The sequence below is a fragment of the Sinocyclocheilus rhinocerous genome, unplaced genomic scaffold, assembly GCF_001515625.1.
Source record: "Sinocyclocheilus rhinocerous isolate Xijiao unplaced genomic scaffold, SAMN03320098_v1.1 scaffold1246, whole genome shotgun sequence".
Taxonomy (NCBI): Eukaryota; Metazoa; Chordata; class Actinopteri; order Cypriniformes; family Cyprinidae; genus Sinocyclocheilus; species Sinocyclocheilus rhinocerous.
The window spans coordinates 691,962-716,845 of record NW_015630543.1 but is presented as its reverse complement, the minus strand read 5'-3'; the positions used below and the strand labels follow the sequence as shown (position 1 = coordinate 716,845).

The following is a 24,884-nucleotide window of genomic DNA, read 5'->3' as shown; positions in this document are numbered from 1 at the left end:
ACACAAAGAAATAAAGAGCGTCTTCAGCATGCAACAGCTCGGGCTTAGTGTTTCAAATGACTGCACGAAATCATAAAAAAAAAAAAAGTTCATATTAAAAGAAACATGGCCGGCACTTGAATCTCATGAAAGTCAACACATATGCACGAATGGAGACATTTCCACGGCACTCAATCTCCGTGTCACATGTAAAATAAGCCGAGTGTGTTTAGATTTTCAAAAAACTTAATTCTGTATGATTTATAAGCTTTTGTACCCGTGGGGACCACAATTTAGGTCCCCACCGTGACACGAGTCCCCATGAGTCTGTGTGTATTCAGGTTTAAGTCCCCACCAGGATATATAAACCAGTACACACACACACACACACACACACACGAGTCCGTACGTCTCCATTACGACGTCTCGATGTACTCCAGAGCCAGATCGTAGCAAAAGCGGTACTGCTCCTGCAGAGCGAGAGGGAAATGATCAGTTTTACTCTCAAACAACACAGCAACGGTCCAGATTGTGATGAACTTTAAGAGGCAAACATGGGCTTGACTCTCTGAAGAGCTGCAGAGGATGTGGTGAAGCTCTTTGAGCCACGCCAGGTTATCATGAAATATATCGAGCCCTGATAAACATCTGATGGAGTCTCTCTTACTCACGCTAAATGGACAGCTAACATACAAATGTGAATTTCTAAATATAAAGAACACGATAAATAAGGAAGAATAAAAATCATATAAAGTATAAAATAGACTTCTTTTTATTTGCCTAAAAAAAAAACAAAAAAAAACGTGGGCTTTAATGATGATTTTTGGCTTACATTGTATTAGATTATTATCCAGTTTTATATTTTTTTTATTTGCATTTACTGTGAAATGTCAGTGCTTGACTCAACACAGCATTCAAAAAATATCTTTCCTGATCAGTATTTTTGTGAAATATCTCAGCATCCTTAAATCAGGACAAACTGGAGATGCTGTGTTTTCAGGGAATGCACCTTAAATTCAGTTGATTTTTCTCAGCTCACACACAGCATTACATTACATGTGTCCTAAAGCAAGAAAGATGGATTTGCCAGTGGAAGATATTTTTAGTATCGTACACAATATTTCTCGAGTCTCGAGTGCTGGGATATTCAGCAAGACAAAAATACAATGAGGTTACATTTTATTTTAAGGTGTCATTGTTACACTGTAATTACTCAGATAAGTGCTGAGTGATATTCAGTTGTGTTGCTGCTGTGGGGTTTGGTTTAAAGTTAGTTGTAATTCTGCACCATGTGACTACAAGACCTAAAACTCAGGTGTTTTGCTCTGGCTGATGACACTGCTAACAAACGCATAATGAGTGTAGATGTTGGTTCATACCGGGCTGTCCACCATATTGGGCTTGCTGTTCCTCAGACTCTTCACAGCATGAAAGACGTCTACAACATTCTGCCGCTTTATCATTTCACACACAATACTGATGGCACAGAACATCCCACTGCGGCCGCCTCCGTTCCTACAGAGACAGAGAGACATGAAGAGACACGTGTGTGTGTGTGTGTGTGTGTGTGTGTGTGTGTACTCCAGCACACACACACACTTCTCCACTGTAACGGTGTGTGTGCAATCACTCTGTATCCAGACGAACATTACATTACACACATGCTGTAGTGAAGGGTCAGTTCTGATGGAGAAACCCTGCTCAAGATCAGTGAGAAATGCCAGACTTTTGATCACTTGGCTTTTTTCCCCCCCACTACTAACACCTTACAGGTTTGCTCGCTGGGGTTTCCTTTGTGAAAAAAGAAGTGAGCTTAATTTTATCGGATGTGCATTTGTGGTGTACTTCAGATCTTAAAAGTACATAAAAACTGCACTTGCAGATAACATTATAGAATCAAATAAAAAGGCCACTTAAGTGTATTTAAAGAGAGACACAGTTTCTTAACACATGTAAGTAACTTTTAAAAAATGCACTTGGTAATAAAATCAAATTAAAAGCTTTACTTTAAAGTACATTATAAATCATGCTTTAATATTCTTTATTAAAGCATGTATTTATTTGGATGTGTTGACTAACATACTAAAGCACATGTAAAGTACTTGATTCGAATTTTAACTCGTGTTATTTGATATTACATTTAGAGTTAATATATTATATCTTTGAATCTTAAATGCAATAAATTGCAAATTTACAAAACGTGTAATTGCAAATACAAATGACAAACACGTTTCAATAGAAATTCTTAAAAACAACTTCATAAAATATAATTAAAGTATATTTTAGTTTATCATAAATGCTTGTCATTACATTCAGCAAGTACTATATTTAAAAGACAATAGAATTATGAAATTACATATAAATATGCACAAACATAAAACTCCTTGAGTTTAGAAAAAAGGCACTCTAAAGTTTAGCTAACTGTATTTAGTATAAATTTAAACTATAATACATTTTCATAATAATTGTTATTTTAAAGGTATGCTGTACAAGAGTTAATGAAGCATTAAATGCATAGTTCACCCACAAAGGCAAAATAACCGCAACAACAACAACAAAAAAATCAGCAACTTCAAAATAACTTATTTTGTGGTCAACAGAAGAAATAAATTCATACAGGTTTGGAACAACTTAGGGTGAGTAGATGACAGAATTTTCATATTTGGTGAACTATCCCTTTAAACAGAATGTAAGCCATAACATTATTTTATATGTCAATTTTATTTATGCAGCATAAATAATTTAAGCATAAAGCATACATAATTGTATTTATGCTTCATGAATAAAGTGTAGAAAATTAACTTGATCAGTCAAAGGACCAGTTATAGTCTGCTTTTAATGTGATGTGTAGGTGTGGGTAAATCTGATGCCAGCAAATACTGACGAGAGATTAGATGAGTAGACTGTGGTCTGACTTCCTGTCCGTCCACAAGTAAAACCGTAGCTACTGATTAATACACAAACAGCTGCTTTTGGTCTCTTTCCATCTGTACTCACAGGCAGTGTATAATAGTGCGTCCATCGCCTTCCTCGCATTCCTCCTGCCATTTATCCACCTGGAGGATCAGCTTGAGGAACGAGCGCTTGGAGGCGGGAACTTCCCTATGACCCACCCATCCCAGGTACTGGAACTGACGGACCATCAGGTAACCTTCCTGAGGCTTAGGACACACACACACACACACACACACACACACACACATCAATGTAACTATGCACTTCTGCCCAAGACCAGTGTCCGGCTCTGCACTTTGTTGCAAAATGATGAATGGCTTTCAGAGACATGCGGAAAAACTCACCCTGGTCAGGTTGCATATCCTGAAAAGACGACTAATGACATCACAGTCCATAGAGCAGGATATGCAGTCCACCTGTACAGGGCCGTATCTTAGCATCCCCTCCTCCGGCCAGTACTGAGGACAGCCCTGAACACACCGATTACACACGGATCAAACACACACAGGAGCCACTGACAGATAACCTGCTGTTGCATTAAGGGAATAGTTCACCCAAAAGTGAAGATTTGTTGAAAATGTACTCATCATCAGGCCATCCCAGATGTAGATGAGTTTGTTTCTTCATCAGATTTGGAGAAATGTAGCATTGCATCACTGTCTCACCAATGGATGTGGATGGGTGCCGTCAGAATGAGAGTCCAAACAGCTGATCACAATAATCCACACCACCCCAGTCCGTCAGTTAACGTCTTGAGAAGACAAAAGCTGTGCGAATCCATCATTTAGATGTTTTAACTTTAAACCAAGTTCATAAGCCATAATAAATTCCCCCAGTGAAAAACCACCTCATCTGAATAAGGCGAGAAATATGCATAGATCAAGCAACAGCTTAAAGTTAAACTGTCTTAACTCGTTTCTTTTGTCTTCTCAAGACGTGGATTGGACTGGGGTGGTGTGGATTATTGTGACGTTTTTATCAGCTGTTTGGACTCTCATTCTGACGGCACCCATCCACATCCATTGGTGAGACAGTGATGCAATGCTACATTTCTCCAAATCTGATGAAGAAACAAACTCATCTACATCTCGGATGGCCTGAGGGTGAGCACATCTCCTGCAAATGTTCATTTTGGGTGAACTCTTCCTTTAAACACGCAAAATAAACATTCAATTGTGCTCAACATAAACAGATTGTTTTCCACTGACTTCACTCGCTAACCAGCTGATCTTCGATGTCTTCTCATTCCTTCAATATACGTTGCACAAACATTTCATAAGAATAATAACAACACAATCTCACCTGAGCCAAATCGATCTCGTTTAGCATGACGATGGAGGTGCATCCATAATCATACACCAGCCTCCAGAAGTCCTTGACGGTGTTGGGTAACGGATGCTGGGTCACGATGAACGCGGCCGGCTGCCTGTAGCTCTGCATAACATAGAACACAATGTACTTCCTGCAAACACTCTGCTTTCTGACACTTACGCACAACCAAGATGAAGATGGGGCTTTTTTCAGGATGGCCGATGTGTGAATGTGTACGATCATGCACGGACCACAGTGAGCATTCGACATAAATGATATATGATATAAACGTGTGTCGTTTCCTGCGTGTGTGTCTTTGCCGATGTGTCAGTGTGATACATGTACATCTCTGTAAGTGATTAAATGCATTCGTTTTTCTCTGCATGCTGTAGCAAACCCAGTATAGAGAGGTTGAATGGAAAGTGCTGACATACCACTAAAGCCACGAAACAAATCCAGTCTAACAGAGGCAGAACTGAATCAGAAATTACCTGGTATTCTTCTGACGGCTTGGTTAAAAAAAGTCCAAGAGTTTGTGAAGCGTACGAGGAAGCGATTTAAAAATTACCCTCTAAAATCACAACTTTTTGAGTTCAGCTGTCAAAGTAGCTGATTGTGGCTGTGCGATCACCGTCTCCCAGGGTCAGAGGTCATCGGCTGTGGGATGTCACTGACTGAACACGCTCTCAGATACACAGACGATTGTGCACATAGGAAAACAGTGCTCTACGCTAGATAGCGAATTCATTACAGTACTTACACAGACAGCCATGACAAATGAAGCACTAGGAGAAGGATGCACTGTCACTCACAGATCAGTCTAGACACTAAACAAATGCATTCTCAAACTAGAAACTGAAAATTCACTCGCCCTCGTGTCATTTCTTTCTTCTGTGGAAGTCAAAAGGAGAGTTTTGGAGGAATTTTTAGGCAGCTACTAGATGATGTATACATATCAATTTCGAAAAATTGACCCTTATGACTGGTTTTGTGGTCCAGGGTCACATATAATGAAATCCTGCAGTGACCAAGGGCTGTGATGCTCAAAACACACTAAGAGTAGTTCATACGACTCAAGCTGAAAGACTTCTGATGTCATATGGTAGCGTTGAACGAGGGACAGATTCGGATCACAAATTTGTGCTTCTGTTCAGTTAAAAGTGCATAAGTGTGTAGTATGGACTACTTTTATGGTGGTTTCTTGCCCTTTTTTTTGTAGCTTGACAGTAACTGGTCACCACTCACTTTTGTTGTATGGAAATAAATACAGTGTTAAAAATCTCCAGTTGTTTACCACAGAAAGAAGGAAAAAAAACCCCCTCCAGACTTGAGGGTAAGAAATGATGGCAGAACGTTCAGGATTTGGGCGAACTTGTCCTTTAAAGGGGTCATATGATGCAATTTCAAGTTAAGTTGTATTTACAACACTGTTCCAGAACAGTTCAAACCAAATATTCAGATGTGTGCAGCACATTTTACGGAGGACGAGGACTGTTTCTTGGGAGAGTAGATTACAATGCCGTCTGTTCTGACAAATAATGCTGACTCACAGCCTGTAAGTATGTTTTCATATTTAAAGGATTTGCCACTGATGATTCAAACGCGAGTTTTGAGCAGTGTAGAGAAGCGCTTGTTCGTCATTTCTCCGATCACAAATGCAGACATGGTTTTATGTTTACGCGGCGCGATGCAACGCAACGCGTAAAAAGACAGTATAAGTCATTATAATCCATAATTATGTCCCCACTGGATGCAACAAATGCCTCGTTTATAATGTGTTTTAATGTTTTTGTCTCGTCGCTCCGGCCGGACAGGGCATCATCACAGTATGGTGAGGGGCGTAACATTTCCGTCACACGCTTGAGGTATTCGGCCAATCACAACGCACTGGATAGCTGGCCAATCAGAGCACACCTTGCTTTTCAGACCGATGAGCTTTGTAAAAGTCGACGCAAAGGCGGGGCATAGAGGAGAAACAATAATAGACAGTATGTGGAAAATAATGTGTTTTTTGAACCTTAAACCGCATAAACACATTTCATTACACCAAATACACAACATAATGTTATTTTTTAGCAACGTCATATGACCCCTTTAATAAATAACAAAATTAACACTTTAAAGCAAGAGATTCACACTTACACTTACCTCGCCCTTTCCGACAATGTTACTAAAACAGTTTGGACTTTGGAATTATTTTTGAAAACCCAAATGAAAGAAAGTTCAATTTAGGACCACATACAGCCATCAAGAAGAATGAATTCATTACACTACTAAAAAGAGGCTAATTGAATGCTTTACTAATTCAAGACGGATAATCGTATCGCTGATCTACACGACACTGTCACCACGTTACAGAGCGACTGGAATAGGGTTGAAAGTGGCTCACGCTAACATCTGTCCCACTCAAAGGACTTGCCACCTGGATTTGTCTCTAGCTTTCTGTAGCTCCGTTCCAAAATCCAATGAGAGCTCTCGCTGTCTACTAGCTACACTACACACAAGTGAGGGACTGACTCAGTAGAGTTTGATGTTAGCATGTTTCATTAAGAATCCACAGCATAAAGACTTACATTTTTATCATACTGAACTGTTGTTATCAATATGTTTACTATAACTTTTAGTATTGGTAATGCTAAAAGACTGACTAAAACAAGGTATCTCAGAAGGCAGCAGAGTTAAGTTGCCTACCTTTTGGCTGCCCTCAAATCTTACCTCCATTGGCAGCTCACTAGGTTTTGGAACAGAGCGTGTGTCTAACATAAAGGAGACGAGGAAAAGAGAGCGAGAGCGAGGAAGCCATACTTACATCCATTAGCGCTGCATTGATGTAGTTGCTGCTCTCTCCGTCGATGGTGATGAGGAAGGGCAGGCAGCGGTCGGGCGGGAGGTTGTCCATGAAACGGTTCTTGTCGTGATTTCGAGGAAGGAGTGCAATGCTGCAGTCTTCAGGCTGAGGCTGAGGAGTCACTGAGTTCAGCGTCTGCACAGGAGAGAGTGGACAACAGCGGGTGAGGGTTATTCTGCTGCTTTTGTTGTTCATGTCAAAGGCCGTGCATCGTATGCCTTTTGGTAGAAACTAGTCAAATGAACCAGATGCCAACACAAACAGGTTGCGTGACATGCGTGCATCTTCAAAAACCACGAATAAAACTCTGCAAGAATGCTTTAAATACAGTGTTCTGTGCTGTGAATTACTACCTACCAAGAGCACAGAACCATAAATGATGCTGCATATTTAAAAAGGAATAAAATAGTGTTTGAATGTAAGGAAGTATATTTGTTTCATTTGTTGAACAAAGTTTGGATTTTTGTGCTGGGTCTCCACTTGATGTCCATGCAAAGTCTGGGTCCTGAAGGAAAAGCACAGGCGTGAATAATCAGCAGCAGCATTTGTCAGGTACCTGGAACTCGTCTTTGAGGTGAGAGGAATTGCTCTGAGAGTCGATGCGGATCATGTCGTAGTACGCGGCTTTGAACTCGCACACGGGAATCGCCGTCTCGCCACACAAACACGCCTCCAGGATGGCATCGTGGATGAAAATGTACTGCTCCTGAGAGCCAGGGGAAAACCAGGGGTTGTGTGTCGTAAGTGCATGCACTTTCATTTCTGACAACACTATTAGTTTGCTTAACATGTAACACTAGCACTAGTGTGTAGCAAAACTGCAACACTTGTTTTAAATAATACCCTTTTTTTTTTTTTTAAAGGAACTCTGAATTCATTCACTCTGAAATGCCTCATAGCAGCAAGACAGATACTACAGCATGGCTGACTGCTTTGTGGTTGTTGTAAATAGTGCAGAAATGCAACAGTGGCCCTCAGTGGTCAAGACTGAGGCTTCCTTCTTCTACAGTAGATGTTTTATAGAGATCAATGCAGCTGCACTGCAGGCCTCTGAACATGCACTTTTTAGGTACTGGCAGTAATGGCAAAAGCATATGCTTTTGTATGCTTAATTAAATGAAATTGTGACCCTGGAGCACAAAAGCAGTCTCAAGTCGCTGGGGTATATTTGTAGCAATAGCCAACAATACATTGTATGGGTCAAAATTATAGATTTTTCTTTTATGCCAAAAATCATTAGGATATTAAGTAAAGATCATGTTCCATGAAGATATTTTGTAAATTTCCTACCGTAAATATATCAAAACTTAATGTTTGATTAGTAATATGCATTGCTAAGAACTTCATTTGGACAACTTTAAAGATGATTTTCTCAATATTTAGATTTTTTTGCACCCTCAGATTCCAGATTTTCAAATAGTTGTATCTCGGCTAAATATTGTCCTATCCTAACAAACCATACATCAATGGAAAGCTCATTTATTCATCTTTCAGATGATGCATAAATCTCAATTTCAAAAAATTGACCCTTTTGACTGGTTTTGTGGACCACGGTCTCAATTGTGTAAACTTGAAAGCAAAAACAAAATAAGAACTAACATTATGAATTTGATAACCAGTGGCTTCCTAAAAATATATTTAGTGGGGAGAAAACCTTAGAGGACCACACTCAGTCTCATGATTGAACGCACCTCAGTCTGAACCATGTTGATTCGTCTGGAGCGCAGAGCTTTGACGCAGTTGTAGATGTCCACCACCCCTTCTCTCTCTGCCATGTCCAGCATGATGTCAATCACGATGTAACACCCTGTCCGGCCGGCTCCCGCACTGACACGCACAGAGCAGGGAAGAAATCATCATCCGTCTCATAGCGATTTCATCACTGATCAAACCATTCCAAGTGTATATAAGCAGCAGAGAGACGAGAGTAGTGCTGTGAGCTGTGGCTCACTGTTTTACAAATGCCATCAGAGCTGTTTGTGAAGCTTCATTATCTACAAAAACTAGGCTCTAAAGACAGTTTTTGATTAAGAACAAAGCACTTGTGTCAGGATGCTCAAAAAACCGCTGGAAAGAAAATTAAGTTGTTGTTAATTCATGCAAACTGTCTAAAGAAGTGGCTCTCTCCTTTGTATGAAATTTCCAAGGCATCATATTTTTTTAAATACAATAATGTGTACATACACATAAATGTGAAATACATTGTATTAAAATCTAGATAGTTAAATTAGGTTTCTTTGCTTAATGTCTTTGTATCTGTATTTTAAAATATGAAAGATGTGTACGACATATTTCATGGAATATTTGAAAAAGTTTATTTGGTAAATTTAGTTTCTAGTAGTGCTATTTCAAGTAATACCAGTCAAATTTCCCAATTTTATTTTATTTAACTGTTTAAAAATACAAATATTAAATCATTAAAATATATATATATTAAATGTGTTATTTTTTTAATGCTAATAATAAGTAAATAATACAGCAACCAGTATATTCAGAATACGTGCACATTGCTTTAAAGTCAAGTGAATTAAAGCATTAAAATATTAAAATAAAGAACAAAGAAATACATCACATGCAATAGAACAAAGTCTGTTATTATTATTAGTTATCTATCACTGATTTGTTTTCTTTTTCTTGTTAATATTGCTGTAGCAGATCTATTACTTTGCATTTAAGATTTACAAATTTTACATTTTGGCATTTTTATATTTTTCTGTTGCCGTGGTTATCACTGTCAATCAAAACGTTTTCTGTTTGACTGAACGGCAGAATAATGCAATGAGAAACAAAGAGAGTAGCAATCAAAGACTGTCAACCAGTTGAAAGGAAAAGAAAGCTGCATCATGGCATTGTTTTCTTCTTTTTTTTTTGTATGCAGCAATGCAGACGAGACCACATCCTGTTCTTGGGGCATGAACGGCAGGCAACGTGGTAATGTTTAAGGGTAAAATAGTTTCTGCCAGATGTGTTAAATGAGCTGAGAACCAAGAGTACAAAGAGTCATAAGAGCTGCTGTGACTGGCCAACAGTGTCAGATGTGGACGCTGGGTACACTGAAGTGTGAGCATGACAAAATAAAGAAGCAACCACAAGACCATCCGCATATGCAGAAGAGCTGTGGTAAGACCCTAAGAACAGGAAGTGATGTCATGAACCAATGACAATGCATTCTCATCTACAACAAAAGAAGCAGTCTCAACAGGGACGGGCCTCCAGATTCGACTATGCATTGCTTAAGAAAAGGATAGAAAATGTCAAGCTGTGGATCTTTCTTCAGATGCTGTACTGTTCATTAAAAGAAATATGCTCCCCCTCAGGCCATCTGAGATGAGCTGATGAGTTTGTAGAAATATAGATTTGGAGAAATGTGTCACTGCATCAGTGTCTCAGCAATGGATGCTCTGCAGTGAATGGGTGCCGTCAGAATGAGAGTTGATTAAAACATCACAAGTAATCCACAGCACTCCAGTCCATCAGTTCACATCTGGAGAAGATAAAAGCTGACACAAATCCAGCATTAAGATGTTTTAAATGTTAACTTTTGTTGCTTGGTCTGTGCATATTTCACACCTGATTCAGACAAGATGACATTTTCACTGGAGAAAGCAATATTATGGATTATGGACTTGTATTTTAGCTGGAAGCCACTGCTTGCCATTAAAAACACCTCGATGGATTCGTTTCTTACAAACATGTAGCTTTTCACTTGTCAAGATCATTGTGATGTTTTTATCAGGACTCTCATTCTGACGGCACCCATTCACTGCAGAGCATCCACTGGTGAGCAAGTGATGCAATGCAAATACAGAAACAAACTCATCTACATCTTGGATGGACTGAGGGGAGGAGTACATTTCCAGTAAATGCACTTTTTTGGGGGTGAACTATTTAAAACATTAAGAATTCTGAAATCACCTTCTTGTCTTCAAGCCAGTACAAAGCAGTTATGACATTTCATTAGCAATATTTTTCAGTTGCCACTTTTACACATTTTCTGTCATTCACAAATGCTGTGGCTTTCCGTGTTTGATTCATTTCGCTACTATTCACATTCCACCAAAGGCCAACATTTACTGCAAATGATCTTACTACAGCTGGCATGCTCACATGAGCTCTGCATTTCCAGGCTGTACCGTGTGTGAAGGAGCCGAGGATGTGTTGATGCACTGTACCTGCAGTGGACGACGATAGGCCCAGCGCTGGGAGGGTTGGACATCTTGACTCGTCGGATGAATGACAACAGTCCTGTAGCGTGATACGGGACTCCGTGATCGGGCCAGCCAGTGAAGTGAAACTGCTTTACCTCTCGCACCTCATTAAAGCCCCTCTGCGGAAATAAGAACAAGCATCCACAAAACACCTGAGCACCTGGAAAAATGATAGACCGAAAAACACTTTCCCTGCAAATACATTGGCCCCAAAAAGCTTCTGGATATTTCAAGTCACACTAATGACAAAATATCACAGCAAGTGCAGAGAAAGATGCACCAGTGCATTTTACAAGATAAACATTATTAAAAAAGGGGGTACTTGAAGTACTGCAACGACAGATGCGGTGTTGAACATGAAGACAGTCAGTCAGTGTTGTGTAACTTCATGCATGTTTGTGGTTTTAAAGTACTGTATATGTATGAATAAAAGTGATTTTGACACATGCAGATACAGACTCTCACATATTTATAACCGTGACCTAAGTGCTCAAAAGTGTCCAAATACTTTGTGAGGCCTCTGTGCATTAAACGTATTTCCTTCGGGCTTACAGAACATTAGCCACACTTGCCATGCTAGACAAAAGGTTTTAACAATAAACTTTAAACACGGTCAAAATAATCTCACCCTCTCCAGAGTGAAAGTCCTGACAACGTATTCCGCGAGCGGCTCGACCTCCACAAACGTCACTTTGAAATCTCCATAAACTTCAGCATCATCTGGCCAGTATTTATAGCATTTCACCTACAGGAGGATGAGACCCATCAAACGTAAAATACAGAGCAAATCACATGCACTCCAATGCAAACACATGTCTTGAATACAGTAACTATACTGACCGATGCAAAGCTTGATTCACAGCAGTCTGATTTAATTCATGGCATGCTTCAATCTTCAAGCTGAAATCTTGCTTAAATGCTTTAAGATGTGAGTGATCACCTCTAGTACTGTGGTGATCATTAGCTCCAAGAGCATTATGATATAAAGACTGCTGTGAAATCAGTTCACTCACTAGTGCATAATGATAGAATTAAACAAAGCGTCCACAACGTGCACAAATGTACAAAATACATACACAGACATGCTTCAACCCTTTGAGAAGCGTCAAAAAAGTTTATTATTTCTATCTTTTGATTTTGGGGTGAAATATGACCCGTTCCTGACAGGCTCTGTGAGATTCACCCATTTTTGTGACTTCGAGCAGATTAATTACTAGTCCTCGCTCACTCTTCAAAAGGTTTTTGCAGGCAGGGGCCTTCACAGGTCACATCACAGAGCACAAAAACACACAACGGCCCCTCCGCAGGCAGTATAGCGACATACCCGGCCCACCTCCACTAGGTTGGTTACCATCACGATACAAGCCGACTGCTCCTGCCAGATCATCCTCCAGAAGTCGTACACCGTCTCGTGGACAGGGCCTGTGGGAAAGCCAAACGCTCTGCTTTATTTCTCTAAATCTCTGTTTTCATTTGATATCCGTCAAATTTTTCATTTCAGTCATTTACATTTGGGAGAGAAAAAAAAAATTGGCATCATTTGACAGATTTTGCACGGCATCTTTTGTGATATAAATAAAGTAGAATGTATTAGTGGTATATAAAATGAGTATTGTTTGCAAGTTTACTTTCGTATGCCACATTATAAAACGGATAGTTCCGGCAATTCACTGTAAACCACGGCTTCACGGGGCTTATTGCTTTATTCTACATGATTTAACCCATATAAAGTAGTTTTGGTATAAATTAATACACTGAGGTTGATGCAGCAATATTGAATAATATTTTTGACTTAAATAAAACTATTTCACGTAGATGCTATTTTTTTGTACTTGTCGCGACACAAATGTTTCCGGTGCATGTTTCAGTGAATAATTTTGAATTTATGAGCATGCACACTTTTTAAGATGTGTATCAGATAAAAAAGAATGCAGTTTCCACATACGACGACAATCCACTTACTGATTATTTGTTATAGTACACAATATTTAGTTCATTATATTTAAACATCAGTCAGTTTTTGTTTTTGGCAACAAAGAAAAGACGATTAATTCAGCCGTCCTCGTTTACCTTGAGTTGCGATGTAATGGCTGGGCCTCTGGTATCCCTGCAAGAGAAACAAAAATACGAATTTTGTTGGAGGCAGCAAACAATTCAATTCTGAGAGTCATTTATTTCACAGTGGGCTATGCAAAACTGTGCTACATTACGCTTTTAAGAGTTTCGTTTTGAGACTTGTAATCTCAACACCAAAATAGGAATTTGCTAAAAATGTGCTCACCCTCAGGCCATCCGAGATGTAGATGAATTTGTTTCTTCATGGGAACAGGTTCAGAGAAATTTAGCATTAATCACTTGCTCAGCAATGGATGCTCTCCAGTGAATGGGTGCCGTCAGAACGAGAGTCCAAACAGCTGATAAAAACATCACAATAATCCACACCACTCCAGTCCATCAATCTGTCACATGACCTGTGCATATTTCTCTCCTGATTCAGACGAGATTCCTTTTTCACTATTATGGACTCATATTTTAGCCGGAAGCAACAGTTTGAAGTTAAAAAGGTCTTAATGCTGGATTTGTTTCAGCTTTTGTCTTCTCCAGATGTTCACTGATGGACTGGAGTGGTGTGGATTACTTGTGATGTTTTTATCAGCTGTTTGGACTCTCGTTCTGACGGCACCCATTCACTGCAGAGCATCCATTGCTGAGACACTGATGCAATGCTACATTTCTCCCAACCTGATGAAGAAACAAACTCATATTGGATGGCCTCAGAGTGAGCGCATTTGAAGCAAATTTTCATTTTTTGGTAAACTTTTGCTTTAAAATAGTTCCATAGTTCAACTGAACAATGGGAGACAGAGGGCAAGGTTTGAAAGCAATCTTTATTGTTTCCAGTAATTTTTGGTGATTCAGAAATGACACACTTTAGCTTTAAGATCACTTAAGGGTTCTCACATTCTCACAGATGCATGCACTAGACTAACAGCTCTGACTGTTGAGTCAGACGAGAGCGGCGTGCTCACGGTCTAACCTCATACTCCTCCTTGAAGCCGTAACTGTCGGAGGTCTTCATCAGATTGATGTGCTGCAGCAGGTCGGCCACCCGTATGGCTGGATGGACCTGTCCGGTCTGATTATATCACTTGCTCACCAATGGATGCTCTCCAGTGACTGGGTGCCGTCAGAACGAGAGTCCAAACAGCTGATAAAAACATCACAATAATCCACACCACTCCAGTCCATCAATCTGTCACATGACCTGATGAAGAAACAAACTCATCTTGGATGGCCTCAGAGTGAGTGCATTTGAAGCAAATTTTAATTTTTTGGTAAACTTTTGCTTTAAAATAGTTCCATAGTTCAACTGAACAATGGAAGACAGAGGGCAAGGTTTAAAAGCAATATTTATTGTTTCCAGTCATTTTTGGTGATTCAGAAATGACACACTTTAGCTTTAAGATCACTTAAGGGTTCTCACATTCTCACAGATGCATGCACTAGACTGACAGCTCTGACTGTTGACTCAGACGAGAGCGGCGTGCTCACGGTCTAACCTCATACTCCTCCTTGAAGCCGTAACTGTCGGAGGTCTTCATCAGATTGATGTGCTGCAGCAGGTCGGCCACCCGTATGACATATATATATATATATATATATATATATATATATATATATCGGACCACAAAATATACCTCTGAATATTATCAAATGCACAGGAATCGCAACCACAGGAAATGATTTACAAGCAATCCCCCTCGATTCTCGAGAACAAAGCCAAGCGTGCTTTTAGAGTTGCTTCTACACAGCACCGGCCTTGCCTGAGACACTTGTTAAGGTTTCTGCAGACTTTGATAATCAGACTTCATTCGGTCACAGCTTGTAAGGGACTAGAACTTCTCTTCATCGCAGATGTCAGAGAGACGCAGCTGTTTGGATGAAGTGTTGTCCTCTACACTTCAGCGCTGTCTCTGCCAGAGCCGTGGCCTAAGGGGACGTTTTAATACCCCACCGCTGTAGAAAACGTCTTCTTTCTTGCTAGTTCTGTCATGTTAGCTCTATGTTAGCATCTGACACTGTTAACCCAGATGACTGGAGTTATATTAGGTTTACGAGTAAGCTGTCAGTTCAGTTTCGGCACTCATAATGCCATATGTGTGTGTGTGTGTGATGAGGCTTTGCTAAAACATACAGAGCAGTGCTTTCCAGTTGATTCTGCTTCCAGATTTTTACATTGAGCATCTGGTAGTTCTTAAAATTTTTAAGTAATGTGAATCCTTTAATGATAAATTATTAATAGCCCTTGTGAAAAATAAGTACACTTTAGCATACTTTAAAGAAAATATGGAAATAATATTCTTTAAAATAATATATGCGATATGTGATATACTGTATACTTAACTGCATGTTAATTTAAATGAAATGAAAATACATTATAGTTAAAATTGATATTAAATGCAATTAATTAAATTGACCCACTAAAGTAGGATTTCAGAACATATTTACATATAATTTCATGTTGACTATGAAATATGGTTAAAGTGTTACTGCTGAATGTACTGACAAAGATTTATGATAAATATACTCTCTATATGTCATTTGTATTTGTTAGGGTTTATGAATCATTTGTAATGATGTAATGAAGTTTACATCATCCTCATGAATTTTTTAAATATATTAACTTTAAATGTAACATCAAATAATACACTAGAATTCTATTTAAGATTGTTACATGTGCTTTAGTTTGTTAGTCAACACATCAAAATAAGTGTACTTCTTTCAGTAGAGAAACTTGGTGATATACTGTAGAGTAGATATTGTGTGTGTTTACTTTAGATGACCAAAACTCCTAAAAGTCCCCAAGTGAGCTAAATCTGATGCAACCTCTCCTTAGAGACATATACAGTTTTATTTTAAGGGTAGTGTTTGGGTTCATCTGTAGTAATTATAATTACCCTTATATAAAAACAATAAAAAACTACAGTGTGTCCTCATTTAGCAAATGCGTGTGTCCACAGTAGCAGAAAAGCAGTACGTCTTCATACTCTAGATGCTTTCACTCAACACACACAGTCATCACTAGTCGTCTCATCAGACATTTGTAACATTCTGGGATCTGAGTCTTCAAGCACGGTAGTTCTCCACAGTAGGCTCCCTGAGCTGCATGCTTGGATGCAACTTGACAAAAGCAGAGTCCATCCGGGCTGAACCGGGCGCTTCAGTTCACTGTGCGATACAGGAGGAGCCGTGGAAATGACTGAGAAACGCTGTTCAATGTAACACAACAGGAACATGGTGGGGGGGGCTACATGAGTGATGCATGCTGGGTAATGAAGGTCTTTATGTGCAGCAGGAGCTATCAGCTCAATTCAGTTCTCTCAACCAGAATCAAACATTACCTCATGACAATTTAACTAATTGGGGAGAAGTGTTTGGCTGGAAATATGGACAAATTAAAGACAACATGAAATTGCGCTTCACTTCTATAGCAACACGTACTAATTATGCAGGGAAGGGCTTTATTTAAATAATTTTGATTTTATTAGATTGTTGGTTAATATTATTTCCTCACTCACACCTCCTTTGTCACAAGAGGTGAAGAACGTGAACACATCTTGACGAAATATTACAAAATATTTTACTGTAACATGCACTGATTAAAAGTGTACAGTAGTGCACAGTAAGACCAAATGTGACCCTGGAGCACAAAAGCAGTGTTAAGTCGCTGGGGATTTGTAGCAATAACCAACAATACATTGTATGGGTCAAAATTATAGATTTTTCTTTTATGCCAAAAATCTTTAGGATATTAAGTAAAGATCATGTTCCATGAAGATATTTTGTAAATTTCCTACCGTAAATATATCAAAACTTCATTTTTGATTAGTAATATGCATTGCTAAGAACTTCATTTGAACAACTTTAAAGGTGATTTTCTCAATATTTCGATTTTTTTGCACACTCAGATTTTCAAATAATTGTATCTCAGCTAAATATTGTCCCATACATCAATGGAAAGCTTATTTATTCAGCTTTCAGATGATGCATAAATCTCAATAAAAAAAAACTTGACACTTGAGACTAGTTTTGTGGTCCAGGGTCACAAATGACATACTAAAAGCAAGTAAACTGGATTTCATGTTGTCTTTGAGCCACGGCACAGATTGAACTGAATTGCTCTGATGAAACTCCACAGACACGGGCACACCATACACCCAATCCTCACCTAATACAGCTGTCGGCACGAGAGGGTCATTAGGCACTGCAGAGAAACACGCAGAGTTATCATAAACAAAAACTCAAGAGCTGAGGATGTTCCGAAACTGAAATCAGAGCTGCTGCGTCTGCACTTGAGATTTTACTCACGATTCAACAGCAGCACTGCTGAACGTGGGTGCGTTTTGCACATTATCAGGTCATTACTAATAACTAACCTGGATGCCTTGTGAATTGCAGAGGCGCACTAATCACATTAAATGCGCTTGAACTAGGCTGGGCAAGAGAGGGGTGAATAATCTAAACTACTGGTAATACAGAGCAAAAAGAAAATCTTGTCATGACACACACTTTCTTTACGTGGGCCGCTTAAGGCTTTGGGTGTGTTTCGGTTTTTACGATGCTTTCCTGCACATATCAAGTGGAAGTTTCAAAATCCTCAGACAAGCTCGATATGATTCTACAATGTTCCATGTAGATGTAAGCTGTGCTTGAGTACTCACAGCGGTTGCTGAAGCTGTGCGAGTCCATGAAGGTGACGGACACGGGCTCCTCGGCGTGCAGAGTGCTCTGGTCTGCATAACTGCGATCCATGGAGTTGACCATGTGCGTCATCTCCTGACGGGTGTTTCCGATGGCGTCCTTGCGCTTCTTGGCGAGCTTCCTGATAAGCCAATTAAAGACAGAATCATTACAGATCTACTACTCCAGAAAACAGCACCACTGCACCCTTCAGCACACCCCAAAGCACCCACATGTAGGAATAAACAACAGACAGGAGAGAGAAGAAGGGATGATCCGATAGGAAAGCTTTAGTTCCATGGTAAAGGACAACTTTGAGGAAACTTGTAGGAAATACTTGTAAATTAGTGGATGTGATTCAGAGAAATAAAACCATGCCTGTTTCTATTTGAACACGTTTTACTATCAAAAAAAGTTACTACTTTACTGTTACAAAATTACTTTTGGCATTCATGAGGGATTTTTTTTTTGTGTCAGTGCATGTCCTTTTATGCTTGAAATTGTCATTCAAAATTTGATAAAACATACTGTATATATATATTTTTTTGCATAGACAAATTAGTAAAAAGAGCTGTTGTATTCTTGACTAACAACAATAAACAGCAATAAAACTGCACAAAATAATGTTCTTAGTCAGCATTTTTGTCTTGTTTTCATGAACAAAGAGCTGCATGACAAAATGTGATAGAAATTTGTTACAGTGCAATTAACCTACGATTCATGTCAACTCATGTCAAATTTTTTTATTTATTTTTTATTTTTTATTATTTTAAAGTAGATCAAGGCTGTCTGTTCTTTTTAGTTAAAGAAAAAAAATGTGACCCTGGAACACAAAACCAGTCATAAGTGTCAATTTTTCAAAATTGAGATTTATACATCATCTGAAAGCTGAATAAATAAGCTTTCCATTGATGTATGGTTTGTTAGGATAGGACAATATTTGAAAACGACATCTTTTCTCGTAATAACGAGATGTTTTCTCGTTAAAACGACATCTTTTCTCGTTTTAATTACATCTTTTCTCGGTTTAACGACATATTTTCTCGTTAAAACGACAACTTTTCTCATAATAACGAGATGTTTTCTCGTTAAAACGACATATTTTCTCGTTTTAACGACATCTTTTCGTTATTACGAGAAAAGATGTCGTTTTAACGAGAAAAGATGTCGTTAAAACGACATAACATCTCGTTATTACGACATAATTGAGTGGAAAAAATAATATGTGTGTGGCAGCAATGCGTCACCGTATGATCTTTACTTAATATCCTAATGATTTTTGGCATAAAAGAAAAATGTATAAGTTTGACCCATACAATGTATTGTTGGCTATTGCTACAAATATACCCCAGCGACTTAAGACTGCTTTTGTGCTCAAGGCTCACAAATAGCAAAAAATATTTGTCTTATCTTATGCACTTTTGCTTCTTGCTTAAAATAAATCAGTCTTGTTTTAAGGACGATTAGACATTTGTAAAACAAGACTAAATACTGATCGAGACTTAGAGATTTTCCATGTCAGTGTCAGTTTGTTAGGTTGTTTGTGTATTTAAGAAAGCAAATATAGAACCGATTTATCTGAACAGAAAAATATATTCACTTATCATGGTTTTACTTTTAAAAAAAGTGACATGTGTCATGTGATGAAATGCAATGTGGAGCTGTGAAAGATGATTTATGCAATCTCTATTTGTTACAAGATGCTGTTTTTGACAAGAATAGATAAAAGCAGGAATCTTTAGATATCTGACTGAGGTTTTGTAGAGCTGTCACAGGAACTCTTAGAAAGCCATCAAAGCAGCGCTCCAGTCGCCTGCTAGATTGAGCTGCAGACTAAAGGCCAACCGGGGACACATGAAAAACACCCTCTTCACCAAATGAATGAACGGATGAGTGTGTGAGGATGAGAGGCGGATGGAGACACGGTGAGTAACTATTCCACACACACACACACACACACATGCACACACCCAAAACCAAACCAGACGAATAACAGACACAAGTGCAGCATTCTTTTTTCAAATAACACCGCTTGGATGCGACCGTCGCCGAGCATGTCCTACTACAATGCAAAGGAACGTGATTGGTCAAAGCGATTTGTGTTTTCGCTTGAAAAAAGGATACTGCATCTTTAAAAGACTAACCATAGACAGAGAGCAGAGAGCCCTGCATGTTAAGTCACCGTTTTGCTTTTGCTTTGGTCTGAGCGTCTCTGTTACTTACAGGTAATATGAGTACGAATAGTAGCTCCTCCTGGCGAGCGAATGAGAAACAGCACAAACAGATGAAGAGATATTGGTGAGAGCAATGTGGGAATCAACCGTGCCAACATAAGCAACAGATACCTAGCTTTTACAAAGCTTTTAGCCTGATCTCTGCCGCCCTCATTGGTGGCGTTGATTGAAACATGCATGTCTTGTACATTTGCGTGCAATCCGATTTACTTGACAGTCGTCAGTCAGAAGGAGGAAAAAAGAAACAAAACGCAAAATCTCTGGCTGCTCGATTTCATCATGCATCGCAGGCGCTCTGACTTGATAAATCACTGCAATAAACCGTGAAGCACAGATGATTAAAAAAGCTATTTTTAAAGAAAAGAAAAAAATAATCACATATACGTGGAGCACAAAAAAATGCTGCAAGTCAAGCTGCTGACTTCCTGCAAAATAAGCAGCGTCAGTGACCACTGTTTTAAAGATGCAGTATCTTCAGTTTGACCTGAAAACATTGATTATCCATCGCTCAGTTGGAAAAGAGCCATTTGTATTTATCGCTGCGTGTCGAGGTTCAGCATATGCACATATTAATTCATTTTAATAGGATGGTAACACACGCAAAAATGAAGCCGCCACAAACTAAAGGTCCCACTTCTGTCAAATGTGTTTAAATGTGTTGAACGGTGCACCTAAATAAAGTGTGGTTAGTAAAACAAAAACAGATTTGTTGGAAATGATTTCCATTCACATACTGCTCACTTTGTCTCACTTCTGGTATACTGGTAATAAAACAATCACGGGAGACAAATATGGCATTTCTACAAGAGTATCACCAGCCAGAAGCTTTTGCCTTTGCGTGATGCTGTATCCGCAGCAACAAGTGTCAGTTTAACATGTTGTATCTCTTATTTAGGAGAACGAATGAAAAACGCACATTCTTAGTACTACTGCACAGAACGGAAGAATGGAGGAGGATGAAGAATCAGTGCTAGTGCTGTTAGGTCAGGGTGCTTTACTGGGATCTGAAGCCCATTCAAGAGATATTACGGGAAAAAAAAACCTATAGGCCTCATTACATTATAAAAGAGAGCTTGATGCCAGCTGATGTTTCCAGTCTGGTCTGTTATGAGCATTGATTTGTGTTTTAAACAGCCTGCTGTTCAAGAAAACGCCACATGATGGAGCCCTTAGACAGAAGCAGAAGCAGCAAGAACACACTGTCTTGCTTTAGACTCGGGCAGTCTCGGAGAAACAAACGCTCAGCTTCCTCACACCCTCTGTTCTTTTCCTTCATCTCACCGATACGAATGTTCACCTCAGACACACATCAGCTTCCTCTACACTGAGACACACACATGCAACTTTTCCACTAGACTAATGCTGATTCATGTGCGAGTCAGTGTTTGGCTGCTGCTGCAAACGCTCTCGAAAACACACACTTCAGAATCAAACAACAACCTACTGACATAGCTGACTATTATTACTAATAATCTGCCCACACATATATGTGCCATATCTCAGGCTTTGTTTACGAATGTTTTGAGAAAAAACAAACAAACTATCCACCTTTTTCCTGTGTAAAAATGGGCGCGGCCATTTGTAAATTCTATGGGTCTAGCTTCCGGTCTCATCTGCGTCCAGCTATTTTTAGCTGAACAAAACAGTTCGTTTTGCTTCTTGATATTGAAAGTTGGTGTGTCTTATCATATTATTTTAATGTATTATCTTAATTATAAACACACTGGTTTGTAGTGCAAACAGTTTTACCGTTTACTGCACGTTGTTAGCGGCTAATGAACCGGAAGTCTCACCCATAGGCTTACTTCCGCGTTGAAGAAAAAGGTGGATAAAGTGAATTAATTCAGTGTCTAGAACATCATATTTCATGCTGTCAGCTGTTATTCAAATACGTAATAAAAAAAATTGTACACATGATATTTGTTAATAACGTTTTTAGATAGACATGGAAAATAAAGTTGCTGGATATGCTGTGCAACGTGACATTTACAGATTCCACATTGTTATCCAAATGCAGTGCATTCAGACTTTTCAATGTATGATTATGTAAATACTCTGGAAATCGAACAGTTCCAGCGTCATGATCAAAAGTTTGGGGTCAGAATTATTATAATTTTTTTCTGAAAATGGAGGATGCATTACATCGATAAAAAGTGACAGCAAAGATATTTATAATGTAAAAAATGATTTCAAATAAATGCTGTTCTTTTTAACTTTCTATTCATCACAGAATCCTGAAAAATACAGTTTATCACAACTGCGGCACAACTGTTTTCAACATTGATAATAATCAGAAATGTTTCTTGAGCAGCAAATCAGCATATTAGAATGATTTCTGAAGATCATGTGACACTGAAGACTGGAGTAATGATGCTGAAAATTCAGCTGCGCATCACATCCACAAACGCCACCTCAGCGTGCTAGATGCCCAGGCACGTGAGGCAGCGATCGTGACCATCACCCGGCTCCAGGTAACGACCGCACCCAGAAACACACGGGTGGTAAGACATCTTTAAAAAGACGCGTCTTCAAAAAGACGTTCCACCCGTGAAGCTCTTTTAGTATGGAAATTGCTCTTTTAGTGTGCTGAAGCGCACAGGGGAGATGGCCGTCTGCAACACACACAGGGGTAGTGCAGCCTGTTGTGTGCAACCCACTCGACACGGGAAAACCACCGCCGCTGAAGCGCCGTACCACCAGCACGAGAGCCCACGAAGAGCGTGCTTGACTGTAGTCTACTCTCTCCGCAGAAGGTCAGGAGCAGAACGAAAGAACCGCTCGGCTCCGAAGCGAAAAGCTGAATATGCGCTGCATCTGCTGCCTACTTATACTCACGCTGTGATCAGCAGCAGCTGGATGCAATAATCGCATGCCAATGTGCATTGGCTCGTTTAGTTTACACTCGAAGTAGATTGGTCTCTCTAAGCGAGATCCCAATTCGTCCGTCATCCGACGTGACGTCGGGAGTGACCGACTGAAAGGGAACCCCAAACTTTAGAGTGGTATACATTTTTTGGAACGTTCACATGAATAAACAGGTTTGTAAATGGGCTAAATAAAGTATGTAAGACGGCAGATTTCTATTGGTGCTCCTCATACTGTAAGTGTACATGTGCGGGTTTACTGTGTGCGCATCTGATTCTCTTTTAATGGCTTTAATTGAGATTTGGTCTTGTTACGCTGGAAGGCAGAGGCTGGGGAAACGAGCGGCCCCTGTGTGGCGTGTAGTTGCTGACAGCGGTGGAGATGGGGCCCCTGCGGCTGTTCCCTGGGTGCTGGTGATGTGATGAGATGGCAGTGGAAGGAGGATGTTGGTGTGCTCGTGGGCATCTCAAGAGCCAACACAAACGCACTGTAACTGTATTCACAGAGCCTTACCTTTTCTTCACCAGCAGGATGGCCACGAGCACCAGGAGAATGAAGACCAGCACGGCAGCGCTGATACCGGCAATTTTCACCACTTGGTCGGTCTGTTTGGCCGGGTCTGGAATCACTTCCGGCTCCTCTGTGGCCCCTGGAGACAAAAAGCAAATCTTTTTAAGTTAGCATTCCCTCGTATAAGTGTTAGGTCAGAGCCATGGCTTAGCAGTTAGAGCACATGCTCCATTGCAAAGAGATGAGATGCAAGCTCAAATTCAAGATATGACAAATTATTTTGTTTTGTTTTTTCTACTAAGAAGCCAAAGTAGCACCCAGAAAACCAAGGTCACCAAAATAAATGGTGTTTTTTCCACTGATGCACCTGTTACGACTAGCTCCTATTACAAATGTACCTCTAAACCAAATAGCATGAAAGTCTTCTGACCACAACATTAAAATGCCTGGACGTTTCACAAACTGCCATCAGTCTGCTGTGTGATATCTTTCTCTCGCTGCCAAAGCATAACAGAATGGGTTGAAAATGACTGTCGGATATGTTTCTCCAAACATTGGCAGACAACCACAGTATCATTCCAGTGCTGAACACTAATATTATTTATTACCTGGCACGGATACATTATACAGAACACAAAAATGAGTCTGCTCTAAAAATAAAAGTAGGAAACAGTTCAAAGAGAAGACGCTGCCTCAGAGCGCAGCCTAAAGAACAGAGTGTGAAGGATACGATGTTGAGCTAAACAGAATGTAAAACCTCTGGGACTCTGTAAAACACAGGAGTAAAGCCATCAGTGTATTCTCCAGGCCTGTTAGAATCACTGTAGTATACTGGAGTTCACACGGCAGCAGAGAACGCTGTGAATGCACTGGTTTTAACACTGATATGCAGATCAGGGAATTCTAAGTGAATACGTGATTGGCTGTGGAGCGGCATGTCATCTATGGTGGTTCAAAATACAAACTGATTAGGGGTCACTTGTGAAACAGAAGTGTTTAATTGTATCTAATGCTTTTCAAATCTTAAAAGTCTATTTTTAAAAACAGTTGTTGGACACATTATGGTATTAATAAAACATAAGTGCACTTAAAGAGAGACGCTTTCATGACTGTTTCTTTGTAATAATGTCAAATTGGTAAGTTTCACTTTATACTACAGTACTTTTAAATATCATTATGTTTTAATAATCTTTTCTCATGCACTTATTTTGATGTGTTGACTAACACAACAAA

The 24,884-nt window shown here is 39.4% G+C and overlaps 1 protein-coding gene across 1 annotated transcript; it reads right to left on the bottom strand.

Annotated features, from left to right (window-relative positions):
* Window positions 1–354: 354 nt before the first annotated feature.
* Window positions 355–24,274, bottom strand: LOC107740532 (receptor-type tyrosine-protein phosphatase kappa-like). The gene is made up of 17 exons (XM_016552981.1): window positions 24,260–24,274; window positions 24,115–24,148; window positions 23,655–23,790; window positions 18,024–18,184; window positions 17,420–17,566; window positions 13,372–13,461; window positions 12,626–12,723; window positions 11,930–12,046; window positions 11,266–11,420; window positions 8,785–8,920; window positions 7,650–7,799; window positions 7,055–7,228; window positions 4,237–4,368; window positions 3,279–3,404; window positions 2,977–3,140; window positions 1,359–1,494; window positions 355–449 (listed from the first exon to the last, which is right to left on the bottom strand). Exons 1-17 carry the CDS (start codon window positions 24,272–24,274, stop codon window positions 396–398), a joined length of 2,025 nt encoding a protein of 674 aa, XP_016408467.1. The 3' UTR covers window positions 355–395.
* Between the last annotated feature and the right edge of the window lie 610 nt (window positions 24,275–24,884).